General features: G+C 38.6%; 1 protein-coding gene across 3 annotated transcripts in view; it reads left to right on the forward strand.

Moving 5' to 3' along the window:
- GLRA2 (glycine receptor alpha 2) overlaps positions 1-15,602 on the forward strand; it is a 172,502-nt gene that overhangs the window by 66,854 nt on the left and 90,046 nt on the right. For all 3 annotated transcript variants that reach the window (XM_058713135.1, XM_058713134.1, XM_058713136.1), the window contains exons 5-7: positions 2,405-2,487; positions 5,494-5,631; positions 7,237-7,451. In XM_058713135.1, the coding sequence (XP_058569118.1) occupies positions 2,405-2,487; positions 5,494-5,631; positions 7,237-7,451 (436 nt within the window). The remainder of the gene's footprint in view (positions 1-2,404; positions 2,488-5,493; positions 5,632-7,236; positions 7,452-15,602) is intronic.

Raw genomic sequence — 15,602 nt, forward strand, 5'->3', positions numbered from 1 at the left:
TCAAGCCCCACATGGGGCTCTATACTGACAGTTTGGAGCCTGGAGCCTGCTTCAGATTCTGTGTCTCCCTCTCTCTCTGTCCCTCCCCCACTAGCACTCTGTCTCTCAAAACTAAATCGAAATGGTAAAAAATTTTAAAAAATAAAATAATAAAAAAAGCATTTTTATGTATTAAAACAAATAAACTTAAAAAAAGAATATTAAAATTGAGTTGTTTCCAATAGCAGATGAAATACAGTTGAATTGCATGCTGCATATTTGTAAAGCTGTATTCATTTCCACTATTATTATTTTTTAATTTCTCAAAAGTAAACCTTTCAAAATCGTGACGAAATTTCCAAAGTTTCTGGTTTTGATTCACTTAAATTATGCACATGCCCCCTCATTATTTCTGTATGATGAACCTATTTTTGTTTGACAAAAATATTCCAGTTTAAAAAGTAGGAGAAAATAAATAGATTCTCATCGTGTTAGTAACAAAACCTGTATCTGTAGATCCTGTTGAGGTCTTTTCCCCCTTAATAAAGGGTCAGATTTTAAACAGTTTTTGATTACTAGAAATTTTCATTTTGATTCTTTTACTCTGCCCTTAAACAGTTTACATCATTAATCTCAATAATATTGTGTTTTCCAAAAATAAAGTCTTCATGACATGAAAAAATCTAAATATCTGTATTTACATTTATATCTATATCTCTAAATGAACTCCATGATTGACAAAAACTTATTTTTCTTGTATAAAATGTTATTTTTAAGTCCTTTGTTTACAACTCAAAACAATTCTTTTTTCCCTTAGAAACACAGTTTTTGTGTTCTCAGAATAGCCCACAGAAGCTAGGTAATTTGTTTAGCAATGAAGGTGAAATACTGTATGTTTATGGCAAAAGCTTAATAAGAATACAACAAATCAAGGGATCACTGGAAAAAACAGAATTTTGTAATTTTGCCTTCCTGCTATTGTTTGAAAACAGGCATGTTTAATTATACTTGTCAACACAGATAATGCAGAATAAAGAGTAAAAACAAAACATGAATCATCCCACCAAACACAAATACTTTTTAAGACAGCGTCGTGTTTCTTCCCCAAATTGAAAATATTTTTACATAATTGGGATTACAACACACTCCATGGTGTCTTGCTTTTCCCAATCATTGTAGCATTTTAACAATTTTGAAGACTGTCAGCACTTAATCTCACTTCGAATCCCAGACATTTTCTTGCTTTAACATAAGCATGCCATTACTTTTTGCTCTGTGTTGGCTTGCATGGAATGGACAAAATGAAGCAGAGAAAGGAAAGAGAAGAGAACCAGAAAAGGAGAGCAAGCATGAGCATGACAGTTGAGGAGAGTTCAGGTAATAGGGCACGCATCAGAGGGTTCTATGCATATAAAAGATATTTGGGAGAAAATGAACAGAACTTGGAGCACTGAAGTTTAGAATAACAGGCACACTAATATTAGAGCTTAATGGGAATAAGCATCATTTTACCCTACCCCATCGATTGATAAGGAGATGAATGTTTCAGTTTAAGGTCTTGCTTAGGGGACAGAGATAGTTTGAGGCAATACTGGGAAGGGAACCCAGATCTGCTGATTCTCAATCTTAATCTCCTTCCTTACACTTCTGAGGTACCGAAAAATTGAAGAGCTACAGGTGTGCACCATCTCCTTGAGGACTAAACAAGGAAATGGTGGAAAAGAGAGAGCAGCTCAATCAACACCTTGATACAAGGCATGGTCAGAGCTGGCCAGAGCTCTGAAAAGTTAAGGGAAGAGGAAAGGAGGAACAGAGTAGCCTTTCTTGGGTGCAGAGAGGTGAAGACCACCATCCTTAAATGGTTTTTTCAGCTCAAGCATTATTGGCTCCAGATTTGTCAAAATTTTAGAATAAGTACGACAATATATTGTTAACCTATCCAAGGGCATTAGCAAAAGAAGAGGTAAGCATGTGCCCGTTTGATGGAAGGAGAGCCAATGCTTATCACAACCAATTATGTTTATCACATCATTGATTGTCCTTGGAGCAAAGTCCACGTGTCCAAAGTATAACTCTAAAATAGTATGAGCTTTAGGTCTATTGGACATCAGTGTGACCAAGAGCCCATTGTTCTCATTACATTATTTCTCAGGTGCTCTTATTGATTCTAGAATACACTTGAGATCACTGAGGTGGGAAGATGGGAAATAGAGAGTAAGGGGTTATAATGAAATTCTACAATATTCTCAAAATTTACCAATGACTACTTGTTCATTTGAAAAACAGAAAGCATTGCTCTGAGAGCTTAGATTTCATTCTTTAGATCAGTGTCACTTTGCTTAATGCCAAATGTATTTTTGGTTTGTTCCTCAAGAATCAGACCTCACTGATCTAAAACTTGTTTTTAATTTTTTTCTTTGCTAAGACTCACCTTGACCCTATCCTGTCCCATGGACTTGAAGAATTTTCCAATGGATGTCCAGACGTGTACAATGCAGCTGGAGAGTTGTAAGTCCCTACTGTTGAAATGACTGCCTGCTTGTTTTAACCAATGACCTGGTTCTTTTAATGTGTCATTAAGAAGAAAGGACCCATGAGACTCATTTTCTACCCATTACCAACTCCCAAAGCCCTAATGGAAGGAGAAGCAAGTGTGTGTGCAAGTCTCATACACGGACATTCTTTCAAAATAAAAGGCCAAATAACTCACCCTTCCTCAAAAAACAAACCTGATTTAATAACTTTTATTTGAAATAAAAATGTGTCCTGGGAAAATTAAGATTATTAGTCATTCACTCTCTAAAATGAATCACTCTCTAATCAGAAAATTGTTTCTTTCTATCTTATGCTCATGAAGACCATCACCCCAAAGGAACTGTGGCAGGAAGGGATACCTGATTTGAGGGCAAGATACAGGGACCTTCACCAGAGGAGGGTAGAAGAACGGGGGGCTAGAGATGATATGGAAGAAATGGCATTTCCCTTAGATGGGCAGTGGATTCACAAAGGCATGGGGAAGGAAACAGAGAAATGCTATCTACTTTGTCCCCTTTATGCCCTACCCTGATGTCACTGAAATTTTTGACATGTGCCATAAGTCGCTGATGCCTCCAAGGTAATAAGATCTTTAGGCAAGTGACATGAAATGTTTTTATGGCTTGCTCTGTCACTTTCTCTGTTTGTAAAATGCAGAGAATAACAAGTGCTACTGACCTACAGGGATGTTAGGAGATTTAATGAGGCAAGGGCAAGGAAATACTTTTAACTTCTTGGTGTAGACAAATGATAAAGATAAAAAGACGTGTCAACTATTATTAAAAAAAGAGGCAGTCACAGGGTTTCCTCCTGATCACTTCAAATCACTGTAGATTTCCCTTGAAATTCCCTACAGAAATAAACAAAATAATGAAATGTCTTTGTTTTAAGAAGTTAGTGGGGATAAAATGAGAATTTTTGATTTACAGTAGGCTTTATGTATTTATTTTTTTCCCTATTGTCCCTTCTCCTGAGAAGAAAGTTGAGAAAAACATTTTCTTATATAATGGTTCCTTTCTTGTGTCTTCTCTACTGGTCCAAACTCTCCCCTGCCTCACCCCAACACTTATTTTCTCTGTAAAACAGCAACCATAGCTGTCATCTGAGGCTCCTCCAAGATTTAAAAAGCTCCAATTAGTAAATAAGTTTGGTTCTTGCAGGCCCTGGAAGTAACGAAATCAAAGAAGCAGCGGTGTGTTTACCTCTGACTTTGAATGTATAGGGTGGGAATTATTCCTCACTTTTTTACCCTCATGTTACTTCCTCCCTCCTTCCCCCTCTCTTTGACTCCTCTTTCTGTCCCAGTGTGGGACTTCAGGATGGCTGACAACAATTATTATTGTGGTGGCCAGTAAGAAGCTTGCCAGATAAAGATGTGGGGCTACAAGGATACAGGGCTATAAGCTTCTTGCAGTTGTTGGAGACACCCAAGAAGCACTCTTACAGGGTAGCAGTGCAAGAGACAGGGTTGGCCATTCTCTTAATGGAACATCAATGCTTGCACAGGGTTCTCTTTGTAATTCCTTGACGTCCATGCTTTCCTTTTTGGCTTTGAATAGAAAAGGTGGTCCAAAGAAAGAGGAAAGTAGATTCCAGTTAACTTTGCCATTGATTTCTGGGTGGCTTTGGTGAGTCACTATCTTGCAGTCAACAAGAATAAGAATCTATAAACTTAATAAATATGCTGAAGCTATTGGCCAGCCAAGACCTCACATAATATCTCTTGTGCTACTCACTCTCATTTTAGAATTCAAATATCACAAACAAAGTGGGAAGGGAGAGAAATGATACCTGAAGGTATAGCAGCCTTCATTTCTGAGGTGTGAAAAGGTCCAGGAGCACTTAACAGATAGTGACCTAGTTAGCAGGAGCTTAGAAACTAAGAGCTAACTTTGGTTTAATAAACTGATAACAATCTTACTGTGGCTGGTTCAAAAGTCACATAACAATAGGACCTTATATAGTGGAGAATCTGTTTTACTTCCTATGAATCATTGTGATGAGTGGGCCCATTTAGCAAGATACTAGCACACATAGATATTCTTGATTTGCGTTATTCTACAGCATTCCCCACTTGGTAAAATAACATAAGATTGAACATAAAGACTTTAAGATACGCTTTCTGAAAATAAAGCTAATATACCCTAGAAGAGGGGCCACACTTGCAATGGGAGTGTTTTAGGCAGCCCTGTGATGAATTCATTCTCATCTAAAAGAAAAAAAAGAAGAAGAAGAAGAAGAAGAAGAAGAAGAAGAAGAAGAAGAAGAAGAAGAAAAAGAAGAAGAAGAAGAAGAAGAAGAAGAAGAAGAAGAAGAAGAAGAAGAAGAAGAAGAAGAAGAAGAAGAAGGAGAAGAATGCTTTTCATTTAAAATACTAAGCCTGGTGCCAAGAATCAGATTGTCTTACTGGGTTGTCAGCTCTTTCAAGTAAAGACAATCTTCAAAGGATTTTTATGTTTATTTACTTGTTTGTTCTTCAGAAAGATTTAGTAAATAAAGAGGGTAGAAGAAAATGGACTTCATAGATTCCATCCTCCCATTACACAGAAAAAAAATCATTCAGAAATAGTTTGCTCTCTTCAATATCTTTGGGTCCAATGACATGTAGTTGTCATGATGATTATAGCTCTTTTATTAAAAATGCTCTTGGGGTGCCTGGGTGGCTCAGTCAGTTGAATGTCCAACTGTGGCTCAGGTAATGATCTCACAGTTCATGATTTCAAGCCCCACATTGGGCTCGATGCTGTCCGTACAGAGCCTGCTTCAGATCCTCTGTCCCCATCTCTCTTTCTGCCCCTCCCCTGCCATGTGCTCTCTCTCTCAAAAATGAATAAACATTTATTTTTTAAAAAATGCTCTTGAATTGACGGAGCATGTGTCTGCTTTAGATGGCTTCCTTGCTTGTTTCTTTACATAGCTAGACTTTCGAGCTTTCTTGAAAGATGCATTCAGTTTTTCACTATGATTTGTTTACTCCAGTTGGGTACACGATGAATGACCTGATATTTGAGTGGTTAAGCGATGGTCCAGTTCAAGTTGCTGAAGGACTGACCCTGCCTCAGTTTATTTTGAAAGAAGAGAAGGAACTTGGCTACTGCACAAAGCACTACAACACTGGTAAGTTTCCTTTCAGCTGCTAAACCCAAGCGGACTCCATCTGTAGTATGGAAGATCCATCATATCACCTTAATTGCTAGCTCTTTAGCAAGAAAGTGGAGGTACAAGGCACAGACCTGGGCTTGGCTCAAAACCCCCTCTAGAGATAGATGCTTATACCCTCTGGAATAAGTCAGTGGGCAAAATAGGTAATTCCTCCAAAATGGAGACAGAAGGAAACAGATTTGGGAATCTTTTGCTGTTCTCTTACTGACCATTTGCTGTCAAATGAATCTGAGGAAATGTGTACAAGACCTTGTGCGTAGTGCAGGAAAAGCATAAATTCTGGCCCATCCCTGGCATCCACTCTTGACATTGGATCCTCAGGTCAGTTTGTACTCTTTGACTTAGTGGGAGAGGAATAACCACCTAGGTCTCTGTAAACTCAGGAATACAGTTGCTCTGCTCTCCAGTCCTGGACAGGAATAGGAATTTGGATGAAAATCAGCTGGCAGGAATTCAGCTGGCTCTAAGGTCATGCACTGTCAGTAGTGTTGATAGACACACAGGGCCAGGGGAGAATGGGAGATCATGCCTGCCCAGTAAAGCTGATGGCTTTTCCTATGGATGTCCCAGTCTTTGGTTCTACACAGGCTGATCATGGAGAGACAAGCTAGACAGGATGGTTTGTTCAGTGACGGCCCCAGGTCTCTTGCTGAATAGAATGTTCGTGAACACTTATTCCTGTAGTCAATGGTGCTTCTAATGAAGTGACCAAAATCTGATTCCAAAGTGTTTTTCCTGACCAAGAGGAATCCAACCCTATCTCCTGTAATTTGTGTGGACTAAGCCAAATTACCTTCCGAGGTTCTGACTCCAAACCAATTAAAGAAGAAGAAAAGTGGTGAGGGGCAGGAGCTTCTGTCTCTTAATAGTATGTCCAAAGTTTTAAAACCTTTGTATGCACCCTTTTTTATAAGTAATATACCACTGTAAACAGATTGTAGGAATATTCTAAATGTCCTCAAGCAATTACCCAGAAAGCTAGGAAACTGTTACAATGAGTAGATTATATGCACGGCATATACAAATGTACATTTTTCTCTTACTATGGCTAGCACAAAGACAGATACACAGTTATCCAAATACTTTGAGAGCTCCGTGTGAACTTTACCATTTTCAACTGTTACATATTATATGCTATACATTTTATGCCATACATATATACTGTAGGTTATATGCTATATATTTTATGCCATGCATATATACTGCAGGTTATATATTATATATTATAACTTCACAAAATGTGAGTATTTCTTCTGGTCAGTTTCTGAAAGTCTTGCAAATTCTGAAACTCTAAATAATCAAGCTACAACAAGCACAGAGTTAGAAAGTTAAATATGCCACATGGTCTGGGTCCAATGACTCTTTAGATCACTCATTCTCCCCACTGTTACTTCATTACTGGTTGATTTGAAAAAGAGTTGAATTGGTTATGCACGGTGGGCATTTTATGCAATCTTCTAAATCTACCTGTAATACTCTTAAAAAGAAAGCAACAGTGGGAGGCTGGAATGGGAAAGATAAATTCGAATTGGATTTTAAATAATTATTTCCTGCTTCCAGGAAAGTTTACCTGCATCGAGGTTAAATTTCACCTGGAACGCCAGATGGGGTATTATTTGATCCAGATGTACATCCCCAGTCTGTTGATAGTCATTTTGTCCTGGGTCTCCTTTTGGATAAACATGGATGCAGCCCCTGCTAGGGTCGCACTGGGCATCACCACTGTCTTGACGATGACCACCCAGAGTTCAGGTTCCAGGGCATCTCTGCCAAAGGTAAGAGATCTCCTCACTTGACAAGTGACCAGGGGTGGGAGGGCAGGTGTCAAAGGTCTTGTGGGCTGGCAGATTTTGTGAGGACAGAAATGTTTGCCATCCTGTGGTATTATGGGAGGTGTAACACAATAAGAGAACAGAGAGCTGAGTTTGAGAGAATTAGAGCTCTGAGGACCTAGGGGAAATTCCTATTCAGATCAGTTAGGGGAGATGGGGAATAAGGGTTGACAGAGAAGAGGAATGAGTGGAGGCAGAAACATGGCTCAGGAATTATGTCTAAGAAGCCCTTGAGTGATTGTGACCTCATGCTGTTCATGAGCCATGAAGCTTGCAGGAATCAGTAAGACTGAGGCAACTTATGCTGTATTGTCCAGTATTTACTGGTGAGGCTATGGTGATTCATATGCTCAGTGAAGTCATGTACAGTAATAAACTGTTTATTTATTTATTGTACATGAAGTCATGTACAGTAATAAACTGAATGAAGCTCCTGGAAATTTACATAGAAACGCCATACTAATGAGTATATATGAGAAATAAATGTAAATATTAGAGTGCAGATCAGATACGTGAATCTATACAGCCATTATGGATTGTTACCTGAAGTGCCACAAAATGTCTATGTAACAATCCATAATGGCTGTATAATTTATTTTTATATAAGGGCAGGCCCTCTATATTTGTAAATATTCCTTAAGCAAGTGAGGATAAATATCCTGTTTGTGAAACGTCCCAGCACCCCAGAAGTGTGCCTATGTGGGTTTCCTTTTCACTGACTACATTGAGCCGCAGTCTTCAATTTTCTAGGAGTGTGAGTTCAATTTAGTATTCACTGTACACTGTCTTATACTGGTTGAGCCGTCTCTCCAAAACCTAGTTCCAGAAAATAATTGAGATATAATCGCCTGTCTTTGCTGACTTGAGCTTAAGTTCAGCTGTGCTGCATTTGACATGAAATATGTTAGATCATGTTCCACATTATCTCCTGCGTTGGAAGACAAGATAGCATGTGCAAGAGGTGGGGCTGTAACGGAGATGGACTGAATACTGGGGAAACGGTCATAGCAACTTTCCAAGTTCTATGCCTCCAAAGACAAATATAGGATTTGCATGCTAATGGAGAGAGGGATAGATCTATCTCTAGTACTGTTTAATTGTCTAGAATGACAAATAGTACAAAATACTTGTGTTGTATTTCTATTGAAATACAGATATCAGAAACACTAACAGCTTCTTTTGCAGCTATGTAATCGCAAATCAATTTTACCTAACAAAAATTCTAATCCACTGTGTGCCCCATCCCAAACAGGTTCATTTGCTTATTCCTTGTTAGTTGTTAGTTATAGCCATCACTGCATAACACGCCATTGAACCCCAGGATGCACACAACATGTAGTTTAGAATTTAATAGGTAGCTAAAGTACTGGTGACAAATTGTAAGCAGATAATGTCAAAATGTAAGACATTTATTGCCTCCAAATTATCACTGCTGTGAAAAAGAACTAGTCCTTTATTTCCAGAATGGGAGCATGAATTTTTATAAATTTGTTACTCATTCTTATTAGCTATTATGATTCTACATCAATGGTCAAAACTATTGCTAAGCAAATGGCCACTGATTAGTGATCTTTGTATGTAGAGGCAATTAGGAACTCAGATAAACCAGAAGATGGTATAATCCAAAATCATTTTCTACACGGCTCTGAACTTGTAGCGGTTCTCCCTTTGCCATAAGCAGGTTCATCTTCCTACGCGTATTTTTCTTAGGCTATTATTAAACATGGTTGGATCGCAACTGACTGTGGCGAGATGTGACTCATATAGATGACAGACAGTGAGAAAGGAAAATGGGATAAAAAGTGAGTTCTGGAAAATAAAGAATTGACCATATACTTATTTATACACACACACACACACACACACACACACACACACACACACACACACTCATTTTGATTTATAAACACTGCAGTCCCCAAGCAGATGTCCCACTATGTTGACTGCTGACTGTACATTGCCTAAAGCAATGCCCTTTACACACTAGGCATAAACCTTGCACTTTAAAAGACATGCTTATTATAAAAAAACATAGAAAATATCATCCAGTAAATAACTGTTGTTAAGACTTTGGCATATTTCCCTTTAGCCTTTTTTCTACAGACATTTGTAGACAAACCCACACTCATGCATGCACCGAAAACTGGATCAAACTTTTAAGACAGTTATATATCATCTGCTATTTCCATAGCATTAAAAATCTATCATGAACTTAATTTGCCATGACTTAATAGTCTATCTGGCATATTCATCATACTTATTTTACTATCTTGGATATTGAGGATTTTATTGCTGGCTTTTCTAAGTGTGATCATGATAAATATATTTGTTTATGAAGGCTTGTGTCTATGTTCTTGAAGACATGGGCATACATTTTTAAATTTTATTTTGCAATGGAAAAAAGAAGAAGAAATTGAAGATGATTAGAGCAAAGGAGGTACAATCTGTAGGAAGATGCCCAATATCTTCTATTCAGGCAAAAACTTTGTCTTGTTCATCATGTTAACTTCAGCACCTAGAACAGTGTGTGACTTACAATAGATGAACGATAAATCCTCATTGAGTAGATAAAGAAATTACTGAACAGCCATGTTCCCCCATATAAAACCATGCAGAAGACAGACTAAAAACAGAACCTATGAGTAAATTTTTTGTTTACAGAAAATATTAGAGTCCTAATATATGGAACAATCTCCTAAAATATGACATACACTATAGAGGAATGACTATGTCTTCCTTTCCAGAAGTTCTCAAGTAGACTTTGGGAAAAATATATCCACAAATACATATTTTGAAATATAGGCAGGCCTCCTGGATCTAAATCTTAAAGCCTTCATTTCACTCGACCTGTCTAAGCCTGTTTCCTCATTTCTAAAGTGAGAATAACCTTATCTACCCCTTTCAAAAACTGAACTAGGATGAGATGAGGCATTATTTATAGAAATTGTTTAGCCCAGTTTTTGTACATGGTAGGCACTCAAATCATTCTGCTCATCGTTATTGCTCCCAGTCCATAATATAATAGAAAAGACTGCTCCATGGGATGGGAGGATATATTAGAAGACTCATAAAGGGCCTTATGAGTAGAAGATACTATGTTCTTTGGATGGCCCATTATTTGGTTATAATCATGCTGCCAATGAGATGAGCCGAAGTTTGTTATATGTGTGTATGTGTGTGTATACACCCATGGATGTGTTTTTCATAGGTAGGCAATTTATTAAATGGGTTAAGCTCTAGAGGGTCTGAATAAGCAATGGCTTTGTTTTTCTACAATCACTGCCATTAAACATCCTCAGTTGGTTCTGTTTTCCCTGTCCCTGGAGGACTTCAAAAAGATCCCATAGATTCTCAGTAATTACATGCCATGCCATTAGACCCAGAATGAATAAACATGTGTTTTACAATTTAATAGACAGCTGAAGTATTGGTGATAAATACTTGAGCACAGTCCATTATCTGATTTTTAAACAATCAGCTAGTTTGAATAAAACTTCAGTCTCACAACCAATTCAATGCTCTTTCCCTCCCTTGTCCCCAGCCCAGGCCTCACCTTTGGCTTGAAGATGTGCAGCGAGGTGGGAATGTTGCTTGCTTCTCCACTGTTGAGGGCTGAGGGAAAGAATGGATGGAAGAAAGTTATACGTGATTGACACTATTTGGTTCTAACTCTTGCCTTCTCTAGTGGCAAGCCTCCAAATGCTGGCTTTCTTGTCAGGTGAACTTGAGTTCCTTGGTAATTCCAGGGGCACTTGCACACTACACCATTCCTAGATGAATAATGCAATTTCTGACTGGTGTCATAATCTCCTCTTATCTATCACCTCCTAGCAGCTTATTCCATAAAACATCTTACTCTCAGGGTTTCCTTACTCACAAAGATAGCCCTCCTGGTTGACATGTTTTCAAGATGGTTCACATCTATCTTCCATGCCATGTATCTGGCCCACCAAGAACGTGTGTTTGTTGCCTTGCTAAATAGTGGAAATGTAATTTAACTATTGACCATTCCACTTCCACCCCACCATTTTGGGGATTCCAGCCCACTGCCTTCAGAATTTATCCAGGTAAGAAACAAGTAGTGATGCTCCTGTTTGCATACAAACCCCAAACTACTGAGGACACATGACAGGTTCTCCTAATGACACTTTTACTCTCTGATCCAGGAGCAACCTGTTGGAATTTCATCAGCTCAGCAGATACAAGACACGTGCAGGAGATGCCTGTCTCTTCCCTTGCAGGGGTGGGGGTGAGCCACATTCTCCCCATTTTTAGGAGAATAGAGAAAATGCCACAGCCCTGTCAATACCCATGAATTCCAATACTTCAATTAATTCTTTTCAAATGTCTAGTCTTCTGTAATAATCCAGGATGTTGGGTGCAATGGTCTCTAGATAGCATTTGCTTTGTTCTAGCAAGTCCTGTATCCTTCATGCACATGTGTAGTCTCCCTTCAGAATAAGGATTTAGTCGAAATTCTGAGACAATATCTCACTCCTATACTGTCACACTTATATATAAACATACTTAATTTTAGAGCTTTATACCTATGAGGGCAAGGACTTCATTGATGTTGTCCTCGTTAACATACCTAACACTTAGCACAACGTCTCGCTCAGTAAAGTAGTAGTAGGCGCTCAGTAAAGAGTGGGTTAGTGAATGAATAAACATTATTAATAAGACTTATGGTCAAGTGGTATTCCAGCCGTTATTTAATTGGTGATTCATCGTCCATTCATTTATTCAACTGACATTTATTGAATGTTTTCAATGTGCCACCTATTGTGCTAGGAGCTAGGTAAATCAAAGATAAATAAAACATAGGCCCTGCCCCAGGGGGTTGTCATCTAGTATGCCAGAGAAAGAAACTTGAAATGGTGACTATTAAACGATGTGGAATATAAGGACATCCAGGGGGATGCCAAACCTATTAAATGAAGGAGGGAGAAGTAGAGGGGGAGGGAAAGGTTGGAGGAGGAGAGCCAGAGAAGGAGGGAGAGAAGGAGTAGTGTTGGGAAAATGGCCTGAAGGAGGGAGCCTGAGCTGAATCTATGTAGCATATTAAATAGGTAAAGTAGGAGGTGGTAAAGGTTATTCCAGGCAATGAGGACTTCCTACTCATAATATTTGGGCTACACTCATAACATAAGCTTTTCTAGAAGACACTCTGGGCAGGTTTCCAACATGTTTCACAAATTTTAAACACATTTCAAGTAAGAAACTTGTGTTTATTGATTCCAAGTTAATTTCCTGCTTTCCTGCCAACCAAAGCTTTTTGTGGTTTTTGTTTTGTTTGGTCTGGTTTTGTTTGGTTTGATTTGGTTTTCAAAAGTTCAGTCTCTTCCCTAAATACAGGAAAATGAAATACCAGCATGATATCTGTTTCATAGGTGCCTTCCCATTTGAAGCTGTAAAATTGTTGTTTTTTTAAAATATACATCTCTGCCAACCTCCAAGAAGCTGTTCTGCTGGTAATGTTCTATTTGGAGCACAAAACCCCTAATGGTAGACTAAAGGCTGGGTGTATTGTTGTCTTTCCAGCCCACGGGAAAATATCAGGATAAAGTGAATAGAAGCCTGTGGGACATCAGGCAGGCTTCAAGCGTGGCCAAACAGGGTTAAACAATTATTTTCCTTTACTCTGTGTTTTCTATTATTTCTGAATGATTTGCTGCCACTCCTAAGTGTGTCTTGAGTCCCCATTTGTAGCTGCAGCCCAGAGACTGTAGAGGGGAGAGCTAGCATTGGTAGGGGACAGTTGGGATGATGCAGCGTGCAGGTGACTCTGACAGATCGATAACCATCTCCTTTAAAGCAGGGATCCAGAGGTATTATCTTTGGCCATCATTAACTGAGATGCCCTATTTCCTATATAAGCAAATTTCCCCCTTACTTTTTGGCCATCTGGTCAACTAAGACCAGCTGGACCATTTCAAGCAGCTGCCAAACCCGGGACAGCTTGGAATTTAAAACAAAAGAGGCTTACTATGTTTGGTCTTGCTTTATTTCCCATGAGAATGTTTCTAGCTAGAGGCTTCAGTAAGAGAAACTATGAAAGCAGTAAGGCTGATACCTACAGAAGTTTTGAAATAAGAATTTATCTGAATGTCTGTTTTAACTCTAAAAATCAAAGATGATTGCTCCTTGAATCGAGTACATCCACAGCTAATTGGAATGAATTTGCTAGGTCAGATTGGTATTTCTGGAAGACGGTGGGAATAATTTTGTCTTGTAAAATCCGGATTTTATTTACTTTTTGGATAAAAGGTTGAAAAGTAAGAAAGCCAAGCTTTGGCAAATTGATCTGCAGGCCTGCTTGCTTTAGCCAGATGTCTGCATGTATGGGAGACTTTATAAACTTTCCCTGTTGATATTCCCCAAGCCACAGCAAACTGAAGAGTTGTTGATGTAGTGAGTGTGTGATAAAAATATGCAGAGAGATGACGTATGTGAATTCTCTTGGGACAGAGCTGCAGCACCACTGGCACTCTAGTTCCAGAATGTTGTTGGCAGCCTTTATGGGGAAGCTGATGGTGGGAGAAGCTACCCAGGCTGTGCTTCTGCTCAAGTCCTGGTGAGACTCATAAATCTTTTTGGGATAGCATCTTGAGGTTCAGGATTATAGTTTTTTTAATTTTAATTCCAGCATAGTTAACATACAGTCTTATATTAGTTTCAAGTGTGCACTATAGTGATTCAACACTATAGTGACTCAACCATTGTTCATCACAGGTGCACTCCTTAATCCCCAATCACCTACTTTACCCAGCCCCCAACCCACCTCCCCTCTGGGACCCATCAGGTTGTTCTCTATAGTTAAGAGTCTGTTTCTTGCTTTGTCTCTTTCTTTCCTTTGCTCACTTGTTTTGTGTATTAAATTCCACATGAGTGAAATCATATGGTATTTGTCTTTCTCTGACTGACTTATTTTGCTTAGCATTATACTGTCTAGCTCTATCCATGTTCTCTCAAATGGCAAGATTTCCTTCTTTTTATGGCTGAATAATATTCCATTGTGTATATATACCACAACCTCTTTATCCATTCATCTACCGATGGACACCTGGGCTTCTTCCATACCTTGACTATTGTAAATAATGCTGCAATAAACATAGGGGTAAATGTATCCCTTTGAATTACTGTTTTTGTATTTTTCGGGTAAATACCCAGTAGCATGATTACTGGATCATAGGGTAGTTCTATTTTTAACTTTTTTGAGATCTCTCAAAAAGTTAAATACAGGATTATTTTGAACTCTCTCTTTCCATTTCACTAAAATGGGTAACTATCTGGGTCATATAGCCTAAATGTCTTTGGTTCTTAGAAATGCCAAACAGTGAGGTAAAAATGAACTATTATGGAATATGTACTACAAAAAGAAAGAGAACTTTTAAGAAGACTGATGTATCCATAAAATAGATTACAACTCAGTAAAGTAAAGCAATGAGGTATAGTTTTTACAAAAATGGCTGTAATGATTCTCCTCTCTCTATCCATATGCTTTGGGTAGTAGCCCCTTCCCACATTAGCTGTCAACTTGACTATGTGACTTGCCTTGGCCTATGGGACAATGGCAAATGTGACACAAGCAGAGACTTTAAAAGTGCTTGCATATTGTAGCTAGCTTTCTCTTGCTACTCTTGGGATCCTATAAATACTACCAAGGGAACAAAGCCGGGCTACCCTATTGAATGACGAGAGACACATGGCCTGGTTATCTCAATTACCAAGATGACAGCCAGCTGACCACCACTTCCTTGCTCACTGGTCTAGGTACACTGGCCTCCTGCAGCTTCTTGAACATGCCAGGGACATGCTGTCATCTTTGGACCTTTGCAATGGCTCTTCTCTGGGCTTGGAATGCTCTGACCCCAGATATTTACCTGATACGCTTTTCCAAGTCTTTATTCAAATCCTGCCTTCTCAATAAAGCCTGTTCTGGCCTTTATCATCTCACCCATGCCCTCATCAATACCTTGACCCAACTCTTCAGTTTGTTTTTTGTTTTCTCACCATACTTTATTACCTTATAGCAACACTTTTACCTATATCAAACTCGATTATGAATTAAACTTATTGTACATTGCCTGTTTC

This window comes from Neofelis nebulosa, chromosome X (assembly GCF_028018385.1).
Source record: "Neofelis nebulosa isolate mNeoNeb1 chromosome X, mNeoNeb1.pri, whole genome shotgun sequence".
In the NCBI taxonomy this organism is placed as follows: domain Eukaryota; kingdom Metazoa; phylum Chordata; class Mammalia; order Carnivora; family Felidae; genus Neofelis; species Neofelis nebulosa.